Source organism: Podarcis pityusensis, assembly GCF_964106645.2.
Source record: "Podarcis pityusensis genome assembly, chromosome: 14".
Lineage (NCBI taxonomy): Eukaryota > Metazoa > Chordata > Lepidosauria > Squamata > Lacertidae > Podarcis > Podarcis pityusensis.
The window spans coordinates 644,557-657,461 of NC_138039.1; the positions used below are offsets into that span (position 1 = coordinate 644,557).

Below are 12,905 nucleotides of genomic sequence, written 5' to 3' on the forward strand. Positions count from 1 at the left end.
TAGCCGGCGCTCCCGTGACGTCGGTGCGCCGGAGCTTGGCGCATGCGCTCTTCCGGCGCTGGCCAGGCCCCGCCCCTCGGCCGGACCGGTCGGAAGGAGCGCCTGCGCCCCGCGAGGTAAGCCGCGAGGGCGCCCCTGGGCATGTGCAGAGCGCCGCCGGGAGCGGGGCAGGGGGCGCTGGAAGGACCCCCGGGCGCGGAAGCGGAGGGAGGGCTGCCGAGGGGCTCCGGGCCCGGCTCCGCCTGGGCGCCCCTTTCGCCTTCCGGCTCCGGACTACAACTCCCAGCAGCCCCGGCAGGCCGGCCCCGCAGGGGGATCATGGGAGTCGTAGTCCGGAGGCCTGCAGGGCCCGGGGGCGGAGGCGGAGGAATCCCCCCTCGCCCCAAGGAGCCCGCCTCCTCCGGGCGCGACACTCCCCGCCTCCGCGGTCCCGATCCGGGGCTCCGTCGGCGGCAAAGGATTGGGCCCGTGGGCCTGACTCTGAGCCGCCTCGAGCAGCAGAGACCATATGATCATTTTTACTAATGTTGCCGTGATGACTAGCATCGTTAATTATTTCAACCCATATGACGACTATAATTATTAACTATATTATTAATTATATTAAATATAAATATATTATTTGTAGGCACAGCTCATCCTCTAGAATAAAATAGCTTACTAGGGAAATGCTGAAGTTGCCCTTTGGGGTGCCTCGGGGTCAGTTTCTATGGTAGCCCAAATCTCAGTTGTACGGGTGTATGTATATATCTCAATTTTAACTCATGAGCTTTTGCTGCAATCTGCTCTGATTGCATATTTTATTTTTATGAACACTGTTTTTATTTGTGTTGTGCAAGCTGGTCTTTGACCGTAATAAATTATCTAATATAATTATATTAGTTATATATTATTATTATTATAATTATTAAGTATATTAATTATAATTATTAATTAATTAAAAAACAACTGTGCACAAGTGAATTCTGCGCGAACCCCACAAACTGTAGCAATGAAAGCACCGTTCTGAACGCCGGCTGCTGGGCAAGGCGAGTGGGCTGTTGTCCTGCTGGCAAGCTCCCCGCGGGCGCTGGGTTGGCCGCTGTGGGTCTGGGCCGGGGCGGCATTGGTTTGGCCTGATCCAGGCCCCCTTGTGTGCGGCAGGATCCGAGCTCCTTCCCCAAAGAGCCGCTAGGATGGAGAGCAAAGACCTGGAAGCCGAGATCCACCCGCTGAAGAACGAGGAGGGCAGAGGTCCCGAGGGCCTGGCCAACTGCACCCAGAAGGAAGCGGCCCCCAAGAAGCTCAAGCGGCTCTCGCGATGGCGCACGGCGGCCTTCTTCCTCTCCCTCTTCCTGTGCCTCACGGTGGTGTTTGCCTTCTCCTTTATCATCCCGTGCCCAGTGAGGCCCATTTCCCAAAGGATGTGGAGCAGAACTTACGAGGACGCAGGTGAGTGCGTGGGCGCAGGGGCCGCAGCCGCTCCTGGGGGCCCACGGGTGCTTGCGGCCCATCGCTGAAGCCCCCCATTCTGGCCTCTTTGCAGCAACCTACGCGTTCCTGGCCATGCAGGACGTCAACAAGGACCGGGTCCAGGATGTCCTCTTTGCCTTCAAGGCTGCCAGTGCCGGCAGCAACAGCACAAACAGCTCTTGCTCCAGCCAAGGTGAGGGTTCCTGGGGCTTGAGCGGCTCTGCAGAGGCTGCTCCTTGGGGGAGAGAGGGGAGGAGGCCGCCGGGGCTGAATGGGCTGCTCCTCTTCCTCCAGGCTTGGCCTCCCCCTGTGCCTTCCTGGCCGCTCATTCGGGCACCAACGGCAGCACGCTCTGGCAGAGGCCTGTCGCCCAAGAGCTCCTGCTGATGGACTGCTCCGGGGAGCAGGATCACAGCCCAGCCTGCCTCATTGTAGGGGAGCCGGACATCCTGGCAGCCATCGACTTGGAGACAGGTAGGCAGGTGTCCAGCAGCCCCTTGCCCAGGGCGTCACGGCAAGAGGCATGCAGGCAACCTTCCTGGGGCAACGAGGGGGTTGGGGGGGTTGTCTTGCCAAAGGCAAGGTGGTTCCTTTCAAATGAGATTCATGAGCAATACAAAGTACGCAAGCGAGTGAGAAGATTAAAAAAAATTATTCTAAAACAGCAAGCAATATATACCGTATTTTTTGCTCTATAAGACTCACTTTTTCCCTCCTAAAAAGTAAGGGGAAATGGGTGTGCGTCTTATGGAGCGAATGCAGGCTGTGCAGCTATCCCAGAAGCCAGAACAGCAAGAGGGATTGCTGCTTTCTCTGCGCAGCAATCCCTCTTGCTGTTCTGGCTTCTGAGATTCAGAATATTTTTTTTCTTGTTTTCCTCCTCCCAAAACTATGGTCTTATGGTCTGGTGTGTCTTATAGAGCGAAAAATACGGTACATACCAAGCATGCACTTAAATCTGCCACTTGGAAATCCTCAAGAAGCGGTGAAGCGACTCCCCCAGGTAGCCTCAGTTTGCGGGGCCCTGCGGCCGATCAGTCCGTGCACGAGCTTCAGAGAAACGCTGCCCAAACTGTCCCATTTTATAGATAGCCACCCCTTCCCAATGCCTCACTTTCTCAAAACAAGGTCCAACATCAAAGAAGGTACCCATCATTATTTTGGGATGCGTCCAAGGGAACGGGCAATTGGCAGGCCCCCAGCTGGCTCCAGCCCACCAGCCAGCAGCCGGGCGAACTCTGGTCCTTGGATCAGCATGTAACTGCGACCCGAGCTTCAGAAGCCGGGCATGCAAGCCAGCAGAGATAAGAACTCTTTGCAACGGAAGGGCAGAGAGAGAGGCTGTGTAAAGCGTATTTACAGGCATTTTATTCAGCATCAGGACAGAGGAAAAACATGTCTGCTCCCCTTCGTGTCCAAGCAAACAGCATAAGCAAAAGCTATACACACAACGGAAGTTCCCAGCAGGCTGTGCTGGAATGTAAACAGGCATGTGACACACAACAGTCATGCCTGTTCCTCTTAAGGTGGAATGGAATAGCGTAACACGTCCTCCACAGCTGATTAAGGGAGCTGCATGTGGGGGCTTCTCCCAATGTTCCCAGGACACTGAAGACTGTTCTCACACCATCAAAAAACTGAACAAGAGGGAGGGAGGGGGAAGGGACAGAGGAGGCAGGAAGGGCTCTGGGTCACCAGCTCCCCAATACCTTTTGTCTTCCGGGAGCATTTCTCCATTCTCATGAAGGAGTGGAACAGGTCTCAGTGTTTCGATTTCTGGGAATGGAGTTGAGAGACGATCTCACCTGGGGAGAAAACAGCAAAGACCTGATGAAGAGAGCACAGCAGAGGTTATATTTTCTGAGAATCCTCCGGAAAAATAATCTCTCCAAGGACCTGTTGATGGCATTTCACCATTGTACTGCGGAGAGTGTCTGTGTGTGTGGTTTGGGAGCTGCACGGCCAGGGGAAAAACAATGCTGTCCAGGGTTGTAAAGACTGCGGAGAGAAGAACTGGGTGCACTCTTCCCACCTTGGATCAAATCTATGCTGCCAGGTGCCGTAAGAAAGCAGCAGAGATAGCGCAGGATTGTGCACACCCCGGAAATGATCTCTTTCAGCTTCTGCCTTCTGGAAGAAGGTACAGGGTTATAAAGACCAGGACTAGCCCCCTGAGAAAGAGTTTCTACCCAAATGCAATTCTGGTTTTAAACGCAGTACAGTATAAGAAGTCCCTATAGGAGTATATTGTATTTTAAAATGGGGTTTCAGAGTTTTTAGGGGGGTTGAATGTCTTATGTAGATTTTTCAATTTCATTGTTCTGCATGGGACAATGACAATAAAGATATCGTATTGTATCGAGTGAGGAGCACCCATCTCACTGACGGGGCACCTTTGCATCCTGCAAGTGGGCTCGCGCTAAGTTAACTGGACGCAGCTTTGCTCTGGGCAGCAACAGTGAGATTCCGTTCCGCTCAGACAGACAAGAGAGCTGCCTGCTGGATCAGCCCCAGGAAGGATCAGCGACTGAGTGGCCACCTGAGTCTAATTCCGTGAGCTCCGCTCTGTGATTGGGTGCCAGAGCCTGCTCTGCTGCCATCCACCTTTATGCCACAGCCAGGAGAGCATTGGAGCTCCTGTCTTCTCCTCGCTGGCCCAAATAGGACTAATTTAGCCAGCTAGCCCTGGTGATCATCTAATGTTTATTGGATGGATTTTCCCCTTAAATTGATTTTTGAATTTCTGAATTTATTGTTATTCACGTTTTATACTGTCTTTTATGCTGTTTTTTTGTTGCATCAATTAAGTGTTTTAAATTTCTATTCTAGCCCATATTCTGTGTTCCAAAACAGAAAGTGGGCAAGAGGGAAGGAAAGGCAGAGTTGTGGCCGAGAGTGTGAGTTGGCTGCCATGGCCAAGGCCCCCAAAATGCTGGGAACTGCGGTCCTTTGTCCCCTTCCTCCCCTCACCCCACGAGGCCCTTCCTTCCTGCTTATTCCTCAGGCCAGACTCTCTGGAATGAGGCTGCCGACCTCGGGCCTAATTCGACAGTGCTGAGTCCATTGCTGAAGATCCCAGATGTCAACGGAGACAGTACTTCTGACCTTTTGGTCTTCGCTGAGACGGGCGAGGAGGTGAGCTTAAATAACCATAGATAACTATAGCGAGGAAACTTGGCATTTCTTCAGCATTGCCATGCAAGCCTCTTTAAGACTGGGCAGGCAGTGGCGGCGGCGGCAGGATAGCTCAGCTTCCTCCCCAGGCGCGAGAATCCCATGGCCTTCGCTTGCTCTGCAGATACAAGCCCACTTCTATTCAGGGAAACATGGCACCCAGATTGGATCCGTTGGGACCTTGCATCTTCCGGGAAGAGTCGGCCACCTCATGCAGGTCACGCCGAAGGGCTCCCACTACGTGCTGCTGTACACAGGTGAGTCCTTCCCCCTCTGGAGACAGGCCCCGTCTTGGCCCAGGAGAAGAGTCTTGGTCTCTGGAGAAGAGACGCTCTTTGGAGTCTGGTGAAGACACTGCTGCTTGGCTCACCCGACTCCCTTCCTCCCTCAGCAAAGGCCCTTTACGGCTACTCTCTGAAAGCGCTGTGCCAGATGGCGTTCAGCTCTCCGGCCCACAGCAGCTCTGGTTTGACGGAAGATCCACTCTGGGAGACGGCGATCAACAGCGCCACGCGCCAAATCACCTTGCTCAGGTACCGCTTGTAGGGCGGGAGGCGGGATTGACCATTGGGGGGCTTGGGGAGAATATGTAGCGTTCAGAGCAAGCCGGATGGGAACTTGGGAAGAAGTAAGTTCCTAGAAAGGGCCACGTCTGAGAGCAGCAAGTGGGGTTGAGAGAGAGGTAGTGTTGCTGTGAGCCAAAAAGTCGCCAGTTCAGTTGGTGACCTTGTATTAGGAAGCCCCAGTGCTTTTTTTCTTAGAAAATGTTTAGGGGTACTCTCATTTTGACTCAAGTTCAAACCAAGAGAAATAAATACGGTAAATGGACAAAAGTACAAAGAACATGCATTACAGCGGGAAAGGAAGCTGCCATCAGGGTGGTAACAACAAAATGGACCAATCACTGTGCTAGATTCCAACTCCTACTTCACACATTAAACACCCGCTTCCGTCTGAGACTCAGGAAACACCATGACAGAAAATGAGGCTGCCATCGGAGGGAGTAGCAGAACTGACGATTCACCAGGCTAGAGAAGAAACTAATTTTTTTAAATAAAAATTAGTTTCTTCCCCCGTTAGATTCACAAAATGTTTAGGGGTATGCGTACCCCCAGAAAAAAAGCACTGGGAAGCCTCCACCTGTAATACGGAAATACTGGCCCACCTCACATGGCTGTTGTAAGTTCTACAGAGAAGAAGGTGCTTCTTTCCCTTTGTCAGAAGAGCCCGTCTTCTGGGGGTCAGGAGGGCAGTGGGGTCTCCTCCCGCCAGCCTCCCCTTGCCCTCATTGGTGCCAGCTGGCACAAGCACCCCCTGAGGGCCCACCTGAGCAATGACCAGCACTCTCGGTCCCTCCCTGTTTAGCACGGGAGAAATCCGCTACCTGACAAAGATGCCTGTGTCTTCGAGCGCCGATTTTCTGGTTTCAAGATCGAACATGCTTGAGCTGGTGGACGGGCGGCACTTGGGCTCAATGTGGGTCACAGAGACACCCCACATCTTAAGGTAAGGGTGCCAGCTTCTGCCAACAACCATGACCTGTGGGGTCCGACTCTGGCTTGTGCCTCATCCTCAGGCACAGGGCACAGGGAGAGTGGCCTTAGCTGTGACTTCGCACGGGAGGGAGAAGGGAAAAGGAGGACAGGCCAGCCGGTAGTTTTGCCATGCGTGAGGCTCTGAGCTATTAATTAGAGGTGGGCTTCGCAGCCCAGAGCGCAGGCAGAATGCCCAAGGGAAGAGAAGGGCTTATGCAACTGGGAAGGGAGGAAGAAAGGAAGATAAATAGCGGGAAAGTTAACAGGGAACAACTTTCTGTGTATGTACATAAATTGCAAATGTGTTAGATTCTGCAATAGTTGGTATGAAAAGAGGGAGGATGTGAATATTTCACCCCTCCCATTCTAAGACTCTCATGATGTTTTCAGAAAGGAGGGGGCGGAATCTGCTCATCGCTTCTTCCGCTCCAGCCTGACTCTGTGGGAGTCTGAGTGTTATCTGTGTAGAGATAAGATGACTGCATAAGAAACTGTAACAGTCATGCAGTCCAGTATCCTCCGTTAGTTTTTGGTTTATAGTTTATTTTAGTTTGCAGTAGCTGTAAAAGAATAAAGAAGTTAAGCTTCAGAGCCGTCGTTCATGCAATTCATACTCTCCTGTACTCTGCTAACGTTGGTGCTGAGGTTGGTGCTCACAGCTCTGAGTTGTGAGTCCATTGCACTTAGAACTGCTCTCCCTCAGTGGAAAGTCTCTGGAAGTGCTTCCCAGCTCGCCTGGCCCAGTCGGGGCTGAAGAGGTTGAGCCCAGTCATTGGCACCGGCTCAAAGGCGAAGCTGACAGTTTCCCCACAGCTTTCTGGAGATAAATCCCTTTCTCCGCTTCCCTTCTTAACCAACAATTTCTTCCCCCTTTTCTGGAAGGGTGGGGTGGAGGAGGGAGAGGTCCGGTGTGCCAGTCAGGGCTGCTGAAAACGGCTCGTTCAGCCCCTTCTCGTCTCCCTCTTGCAGTGAACCTGTGCTTGGAGCCTACAGGCCGGACGAGGTCGACGTTATCGTTACGAGCAGAGACTCTTCCGGGAAGAAGGTTTGTTTAAAGGCCCACAGCCACATGGAGTCCCTTGCAGCAAAGGCAGAGTTTTATGATCCGTTTCTTTTATCAATTAAATTCAAATGCCGCCTTCATCTGAGGATCACAGGGTGGTTTACAGCAAAAAAAAGAGCAGCCCCGATCAGGAAAGTTTTTAATGTCTGGCATTTTATTATTTATTATATTTTGCTGGAAGATGCCCAGAGTGGCTGGGGAAACCAGCCAGGTGGGCAGGGCATAAACAAGAAAATTATCATAAAAATGCACAGCACAATAGCAAGCAAGAACAATGCCTTTGGCCTCCTGGGGCCCTGCCCCCCCCCCATTAAAAAGGCCATAGGGGAATGTTTTTGCCTGGTGTCAAAAGACACATGAAGCAGGCGCCAGGCAAGCCTTTCTGGGGAGAAGACCCCACAAATGAGAGACAACGCGAAAAAGGACTGTCTTTGTGTTGCCACCCTCCAGACCTCTTGTGAAGTAGGGGCATGGGGCACAGAAAGAAGGGCCTCGGGTGACAGTCGCAGGGTCTCGGTCAGTTCGTATGGGGAGAGGCAGTCCTTGGGGTATTGAAGGCTTTTAAACCAGTACTTTGAATTAGGCCCCAAAACTGATTGGCAGCCAGTGCAGTTGGGCCAGAGTTGGCAATCCGTGCTCAGACCGCCTTGCCCTGCTGAGCATCGTGGCCACTGAATTCTGCAGCAGCTGAAGTTTCCGAAGCATCTGCAGAGGCAGCCCCAGGTGCGCCGCATTGCAGTAACCTGACCTGGAGGTTACAGGAGGACAGATGACAGAGGTTAGGCTGTCCCAGTGCAGGTGGGGGCGCGGCTGGGCCACCAGCCAAAGCTGAAGGAGGCCCCAAGCGACAGCGGTGCACCCAGGAGGACCCCAAGTTGCGTACCTGCTCTTCAGAGAGAGTGTCACCCCCCTCAAAAGCGCCACCTCCCACCCTCAGGACTTTGGTGGCTCCTTAAAGATGAGCAAATCTGGTGAAGGAGGGTCCGCAAGTTACGCATTTTTTAGGTGTGATGGTTAGGCTTGGTCCTGGCCTGCCATGGAGCAGCCTCTGGGTGCTGAGAGCCTTTGCCTCGCCCAGCACCCCGTGGCAGAAGCGCCCGGAGGGGCTCCTTGGCGGCAGGGGCTGTGGAGAAGAGCGCTGAGGACCTGAGAAGGCGGCACCCTCTAAGGTGGGCCTCTTCCCCGCAGGTCATGGTCATGGAAGGCACCTCCGGCGACATCGAGTGGGAGGCCGGCCTGCAGCTGCTCTCGGACAGCCCCCGGCCGGCCACCCTGTCCACCCTCGACCGCAGATCGGTCTTCCTCTTCTGGGGCCTGTACCAGAGGGACGCAAACGGAACGGTAAGTGGAGGGTGGCTGTAGCAGGGAGGGAATGCAAAGAAACTGTTCCTTCTGTCAGCTGGCTTTGGACGGGGGGGGGGGGCTAGCTGAATGGAATTTGCCTTTAGGAATCTCTAGCTCAGTTCGTAGAGCATGAGACTCTTAACCCCATGGTCGTCGGTTTGAGCCCCACGTTGGGCAAAAGAGTGGACTTTGCATGCAGTTGGACTAACGACCTTTGTGCTCCCTCCCAACTCCACTGCAATTCCATGAAAGCCCTCTGAACCCACCAGCCTTCCCACATGTCTGGCTTTGTGTGCCCGGGGCGACAGTCACACTGGCACAGAGTTGCCCCGGTGCCCCTGCCCCTCTCCTCTGCCACCGCATAACAGAATCGCCTTCCCTAATTGCCACAACCTTGCCAGCCCACCTTTCAGGCAGGGAATGCGCTGCCTCCGTGTGTTATGGGGGGTCTTGCTGGCGGGGCCTGCTCTGCGCAGTTTGCCCTTGCCTGGCGCCTGGGCTGCAGCTCTCTCTTCTCTCTTGGCGCCAGGGGTCCTGGGATGGCGCCCAGCAGCAACTGTACCTGTTCCACCCCGCCTTGCCCAATGTCCTCCTGGAGACGAGCAACGTCACGGAGCACATCGTGGCCTTTGAGGGTAAGTCGGTGTCATGGTCCGGTTCACGGGCAATCAAAGTCCCGGCAGGGGACATCAGGACCGGGGGCAAGATGGCGGGGTGGGAGCAGGAACGGGCGTCCAGAAGCCAGGAGTCAGGAAGTCAAGGGTCTGAGGGTCAGGAAGCAAGGAGTCACGAAATCAGGAGTCCGAGGATCAAGAAGCAAGGAGTCAAGAAGCCAAGGTTCAAGGATCAGGAAGCAAGAAGCCAAACGCAGCAAGGCAGGAAATGAGTTGCTGTGGCAAAGAGCCGAAGGGAAATGCTGACCTTATAACCCTTCCCAGCTCTTGCCACCAGGTGCTGTGAGTTACCTCACCTGTGTGGCCACGCCTTGCCTCTTCCGAACATACTTAGGAAGGCCCCGGTCCTGCAGAGTCCTGTTGGTCACGGGGCCTGGCTCCTGCAAGCACTCTTGACAGACGGGGGCCTCCCCATGCTAGCTGGGCAGCTGTGAGAAGGAGGAGGCTGCTGCTGCTGCTGCTGCTGCTGCCTCCCCCCTCAATCCTTCACCCTCTTTCACTTCCAGGGGTGCTCTTTGAGCGGAGCCGCCACGCCTGCTACGTGCTCCTGACGGGGCCCCAGGTAGGGCAGGCCCCCGGGCAAGTGATGCTGTCGAAGTGGAAGCTGAAGGAGGCCATCGCCGGCAGCCGCGTGATCTGGCTCAACCAGGTGGCGCAGAACAGCGAGCAGAGCGTCCGGGAGCGCTTCCTCAGGATGAGGTACCGCAGCCCCCAGTGAGCGCCGCCGGCAAGGCTGGGATGCAGGGAGAGGACGACCCCGGAGGACCCGAGGCCGGCAGAGGCTTCCCGCAGTGCCAGAAGGCAGAGAAGAGCCACCGCGAGGCTGACGATGGGCAGGGCTGGCATGGCAGGAGGGGGCAGAGGCGGCCTTCCCAGCGCTGCTCCTCGCCCGCATCCAGGGCCCTTTCCCTTGGGGATTCCTGCTGCAAAGGCTCCCTCTCTCGGTCTTTGTGGAGGCCTGGATTGGGGGGCAAGCAAGCGTGTGGCCCCTTGACTGGCACTGGAAGGCTCCCCCACCAATGGACTCTCCTGGGGGGAGGAGAGGGCGCAGCACCCCCCACCTCACTGGGGTTGATGTCTGCAGCCCCCACTCCCTTGGCTGCCCAGCTCCTCCCTCCCTCACTGCTGCCTCCACCGACTGGGAGCCAGGGCCAGTCGTTTGGGGGTGGGGGCCTTGAGGGCTCAGTGGGACCCTGGCCTGCAGGCCTCAGGGGCAGCAGCCTGGGGGCGGGGGGGGGCTCTCCCTTGCTCCCCCTTCCCCAGGCGCCTGCCTTGCCTCCCTGCTGGCCTTGGCTTCAGGGCCCGCCTGGCGCAGGTAGGAGGAAGGGGGTTGGGTGCTTTGCAAGGGGAAGGGCCTGAAACCTGCCCCCCCCCACAGCATCCTCTGCCCAGGCGGCCCACCCCCCACCACCAGGACTGGAACCGACGGGGCTGCTTTTCCGCCTTCGGGGATTTCTCGAAGGGTTTTCCTTTGGGCTTTGGTGGTGGAGGTTTCGCACGCAGGGCCACCTCTTGCGCCTGAGGAGGCGGGGACTTGGCCAGCTCATTGCTGCTGCTGCTGCTGCTATTGTGGTTTCAATAAATCCTGGTTCCTTGTCCACAACCTCCGTTTTTGTTCTATCTTGGGGCTCCTGCATTCGGTCGCCAGAATGAGCTGGGCCACCAAACCTATGGCATTCACTTGGGGGGGAAGGAAGGAGGCGCAGTGGGCAGAGGCCCCCCCTCTTGACACCCTCTCCCCCTGCCCATGCTCTCTCGGGGATGAAGAGGCCGTGGCTCGCTTGCACCCCAGGCCCAAATTCAAATCCTCCAGACTGGCAAGGAGAATCCGGTGACCTGGTTCTATGCCAAATCCTGTTTGGGGGGTGGGGGCAGGGCAGCCCCCTCCTTCGCTCCAATAAGCCCTTCGGTACCTGGAAGCGTCTCTTGACACAAGAAGGGAGCGTTTGCAGTCTTGCCAAGTCCTGGGTCGGCCGTGCCCTTGCCGGAGACCTGCCTGCCTCCTCCTGGGCTCAGGCAAGCAAGAGGACCTCTGTGCTTCGGCAGAATTTTCCCTGTGCAGGTTTTCAGTGAGGCCGTTGGTCCCTACGGCCTGCTGCTGCCTACGCTGCCAGGCAGGAGTCGTCCAAGGAGCCAGAGCTTGGCTGGGAGAGGCTGACGGGAAAGGGCTTCTGCATGCCAAGCAGCCGCTCTGCTCCTGCACTTTGTTCCACGCTGCATCCCCTGGGAACAGGAGCTGGAGGAGGAGTCCCTCCGTCAAAGCTACTGCAATTAATCCAAAATGCAGCATCCAGACTGGTGACTGGGAGAGCGGCCGCCAGGACCATATAACACCGGTCCTGAGAGATCTGCATTGGCTCCCAGGACGTTTCTGAGCACAATTCAAAGTGTTGGTGTTGACCTTTAAAGCCCTAAACAGCCTCAGCCCAGTAGACCTGAAGGAGCGTCTCCACCCCCATCATTCAGCCCAGACACTGAGGTCCAGCGCCGAAGGTCTTCTGGCAGTTCCCTCATTGCGAGAAGCGAAGCTATAGGGAACCAGGCAGAGGGCCTTCTCGGTGGTGGCGCCTGCCCTGTGGAACGCCCTCCCTTCAGATGTGAAGGAAATAAGCAGCTCTCTTATCTTTAAAAGACATCTGAAGGCAGCCCTGTTTAGGGAAGTTTTTAAGATTTAGTGCTGTATTGTTTTTAACACTCGATTGGGAGCGGCCCCAGAGAGGCTGGGGAAACTCAGCCAGATGGGCAGGGTATAAATAAATTTTATTATCATTATTATTATCATTAGCACAGCGGCACCAGAAAAAGAGCCACAGCAGGAACTGCAGAAGCAGGTCTTGGCCCTGGCACCGGGGGCTTGGCTTGCCCCCCTCAGCTGTGCGCACACACACACACACACACACGCACGCACCCCCCCACGCCCCTGTTGTGCAGCCAGAGGGGGTCCCGGCTGACTTCCAGCCCTCGGCCCCCATCTGCTCCGAAAGTGCTTTGCTGGCATCTGTTCAGCGGTGGCGGCAGCATGCCACGCTGGGATTAGCGAGAGGGAAACGGCAGCAGTGCCAGGCTAAGAGGATGCCCTGCCCCACTTTCCCCCAGGCGTGAGGACTGGTGGGCCAGGCAGAAATGTCGGGGGCAAAGCGGCCCTCTTGCGCCGCTCGCCTGCCAGGGGAATGAGAGAGGGACTCTGCTGCAACCCCCCGCTCAAAGATGGGGCCAAGTGGGTCTTAAGGCTCTCCAGGTTCTGCTGGGGAAATGCAATGGGAGAGCGGAGCTTTGCAGCCCCTACTAATCTCCTTACTGGGCAGATGGCAAATACCTCCCAAGCCCCAGAAATGCGGAAAGATCCTCGCTGGGGATTTGGGGCTGAGGGGGGGTGGCATGGAGCAGATGGACACGGCTGGTCCCTGAGCTCTTTGATTATCTTCCCCAGGGACTACATGGGTGTTAGAATTGTAGAGTTGGTAACCTCAAGTTCAGGGTACTGCAACGCGTTCTACGTAGGGCTGCCTCTGAAAACTTCAGCTGGCGCAGAATTCAGCAGCCAGGTTGCTCACTGGAGCAAGACGGTGTCAGCATCTTACACTGATCCTGGTCTGGCTACCAATTAGTTTCCGGGTCCAATTCCAAGTGCTGGTTTTGACCTATAAAGCCTTAAACGCCTCA

The 12,905-nt window shown here is 55.7% G+C and overlaps 1 protein-coding gene across 1 annotated transcript; it reads left to right on the forward strand.

Moving 5' to 3' along the window:
• Nucleotides 1-27: 27 nt before the first annotated feature.
• FAM234A (family with sequence similarity 234 member A) lies at nucleotides 28-10,845 on the forward strand. The gene is made up of 12 exons (XM_080981449.1): nucleotides 28-116; nucleotides 1,144-1,431; nucleotides 1,526-1,645; nucleotides 1,747-1,926; nucleotides 4,457-4,587; nucleotides 4,751-4,883; nucleotides 5,018-5,159; nucleotides 5,992-6,132; nucleotides 7,131-7,206; nucleotides 8,413-8,565; nucleotides 9,098-9,203; nucleotides 9,749-10,845. The coding sequence occupies exons 2-12, from the start codon at nucleotides 1,176-1,178 to the stop codon at nucleotides 9,958-9,960; spliced, it is 1,650 nt and encodes a 549-aa protein (XP_080837575.1). The 5' UTR covers nucleotides 28-116; nucleotides 1,144-1,175; the 3' UTR covers nucleotides 9,961-10,845.
• The last annotated feature ends 2,060 nt before the right edge of the window (nucleotides 10,846-12,905 follow it).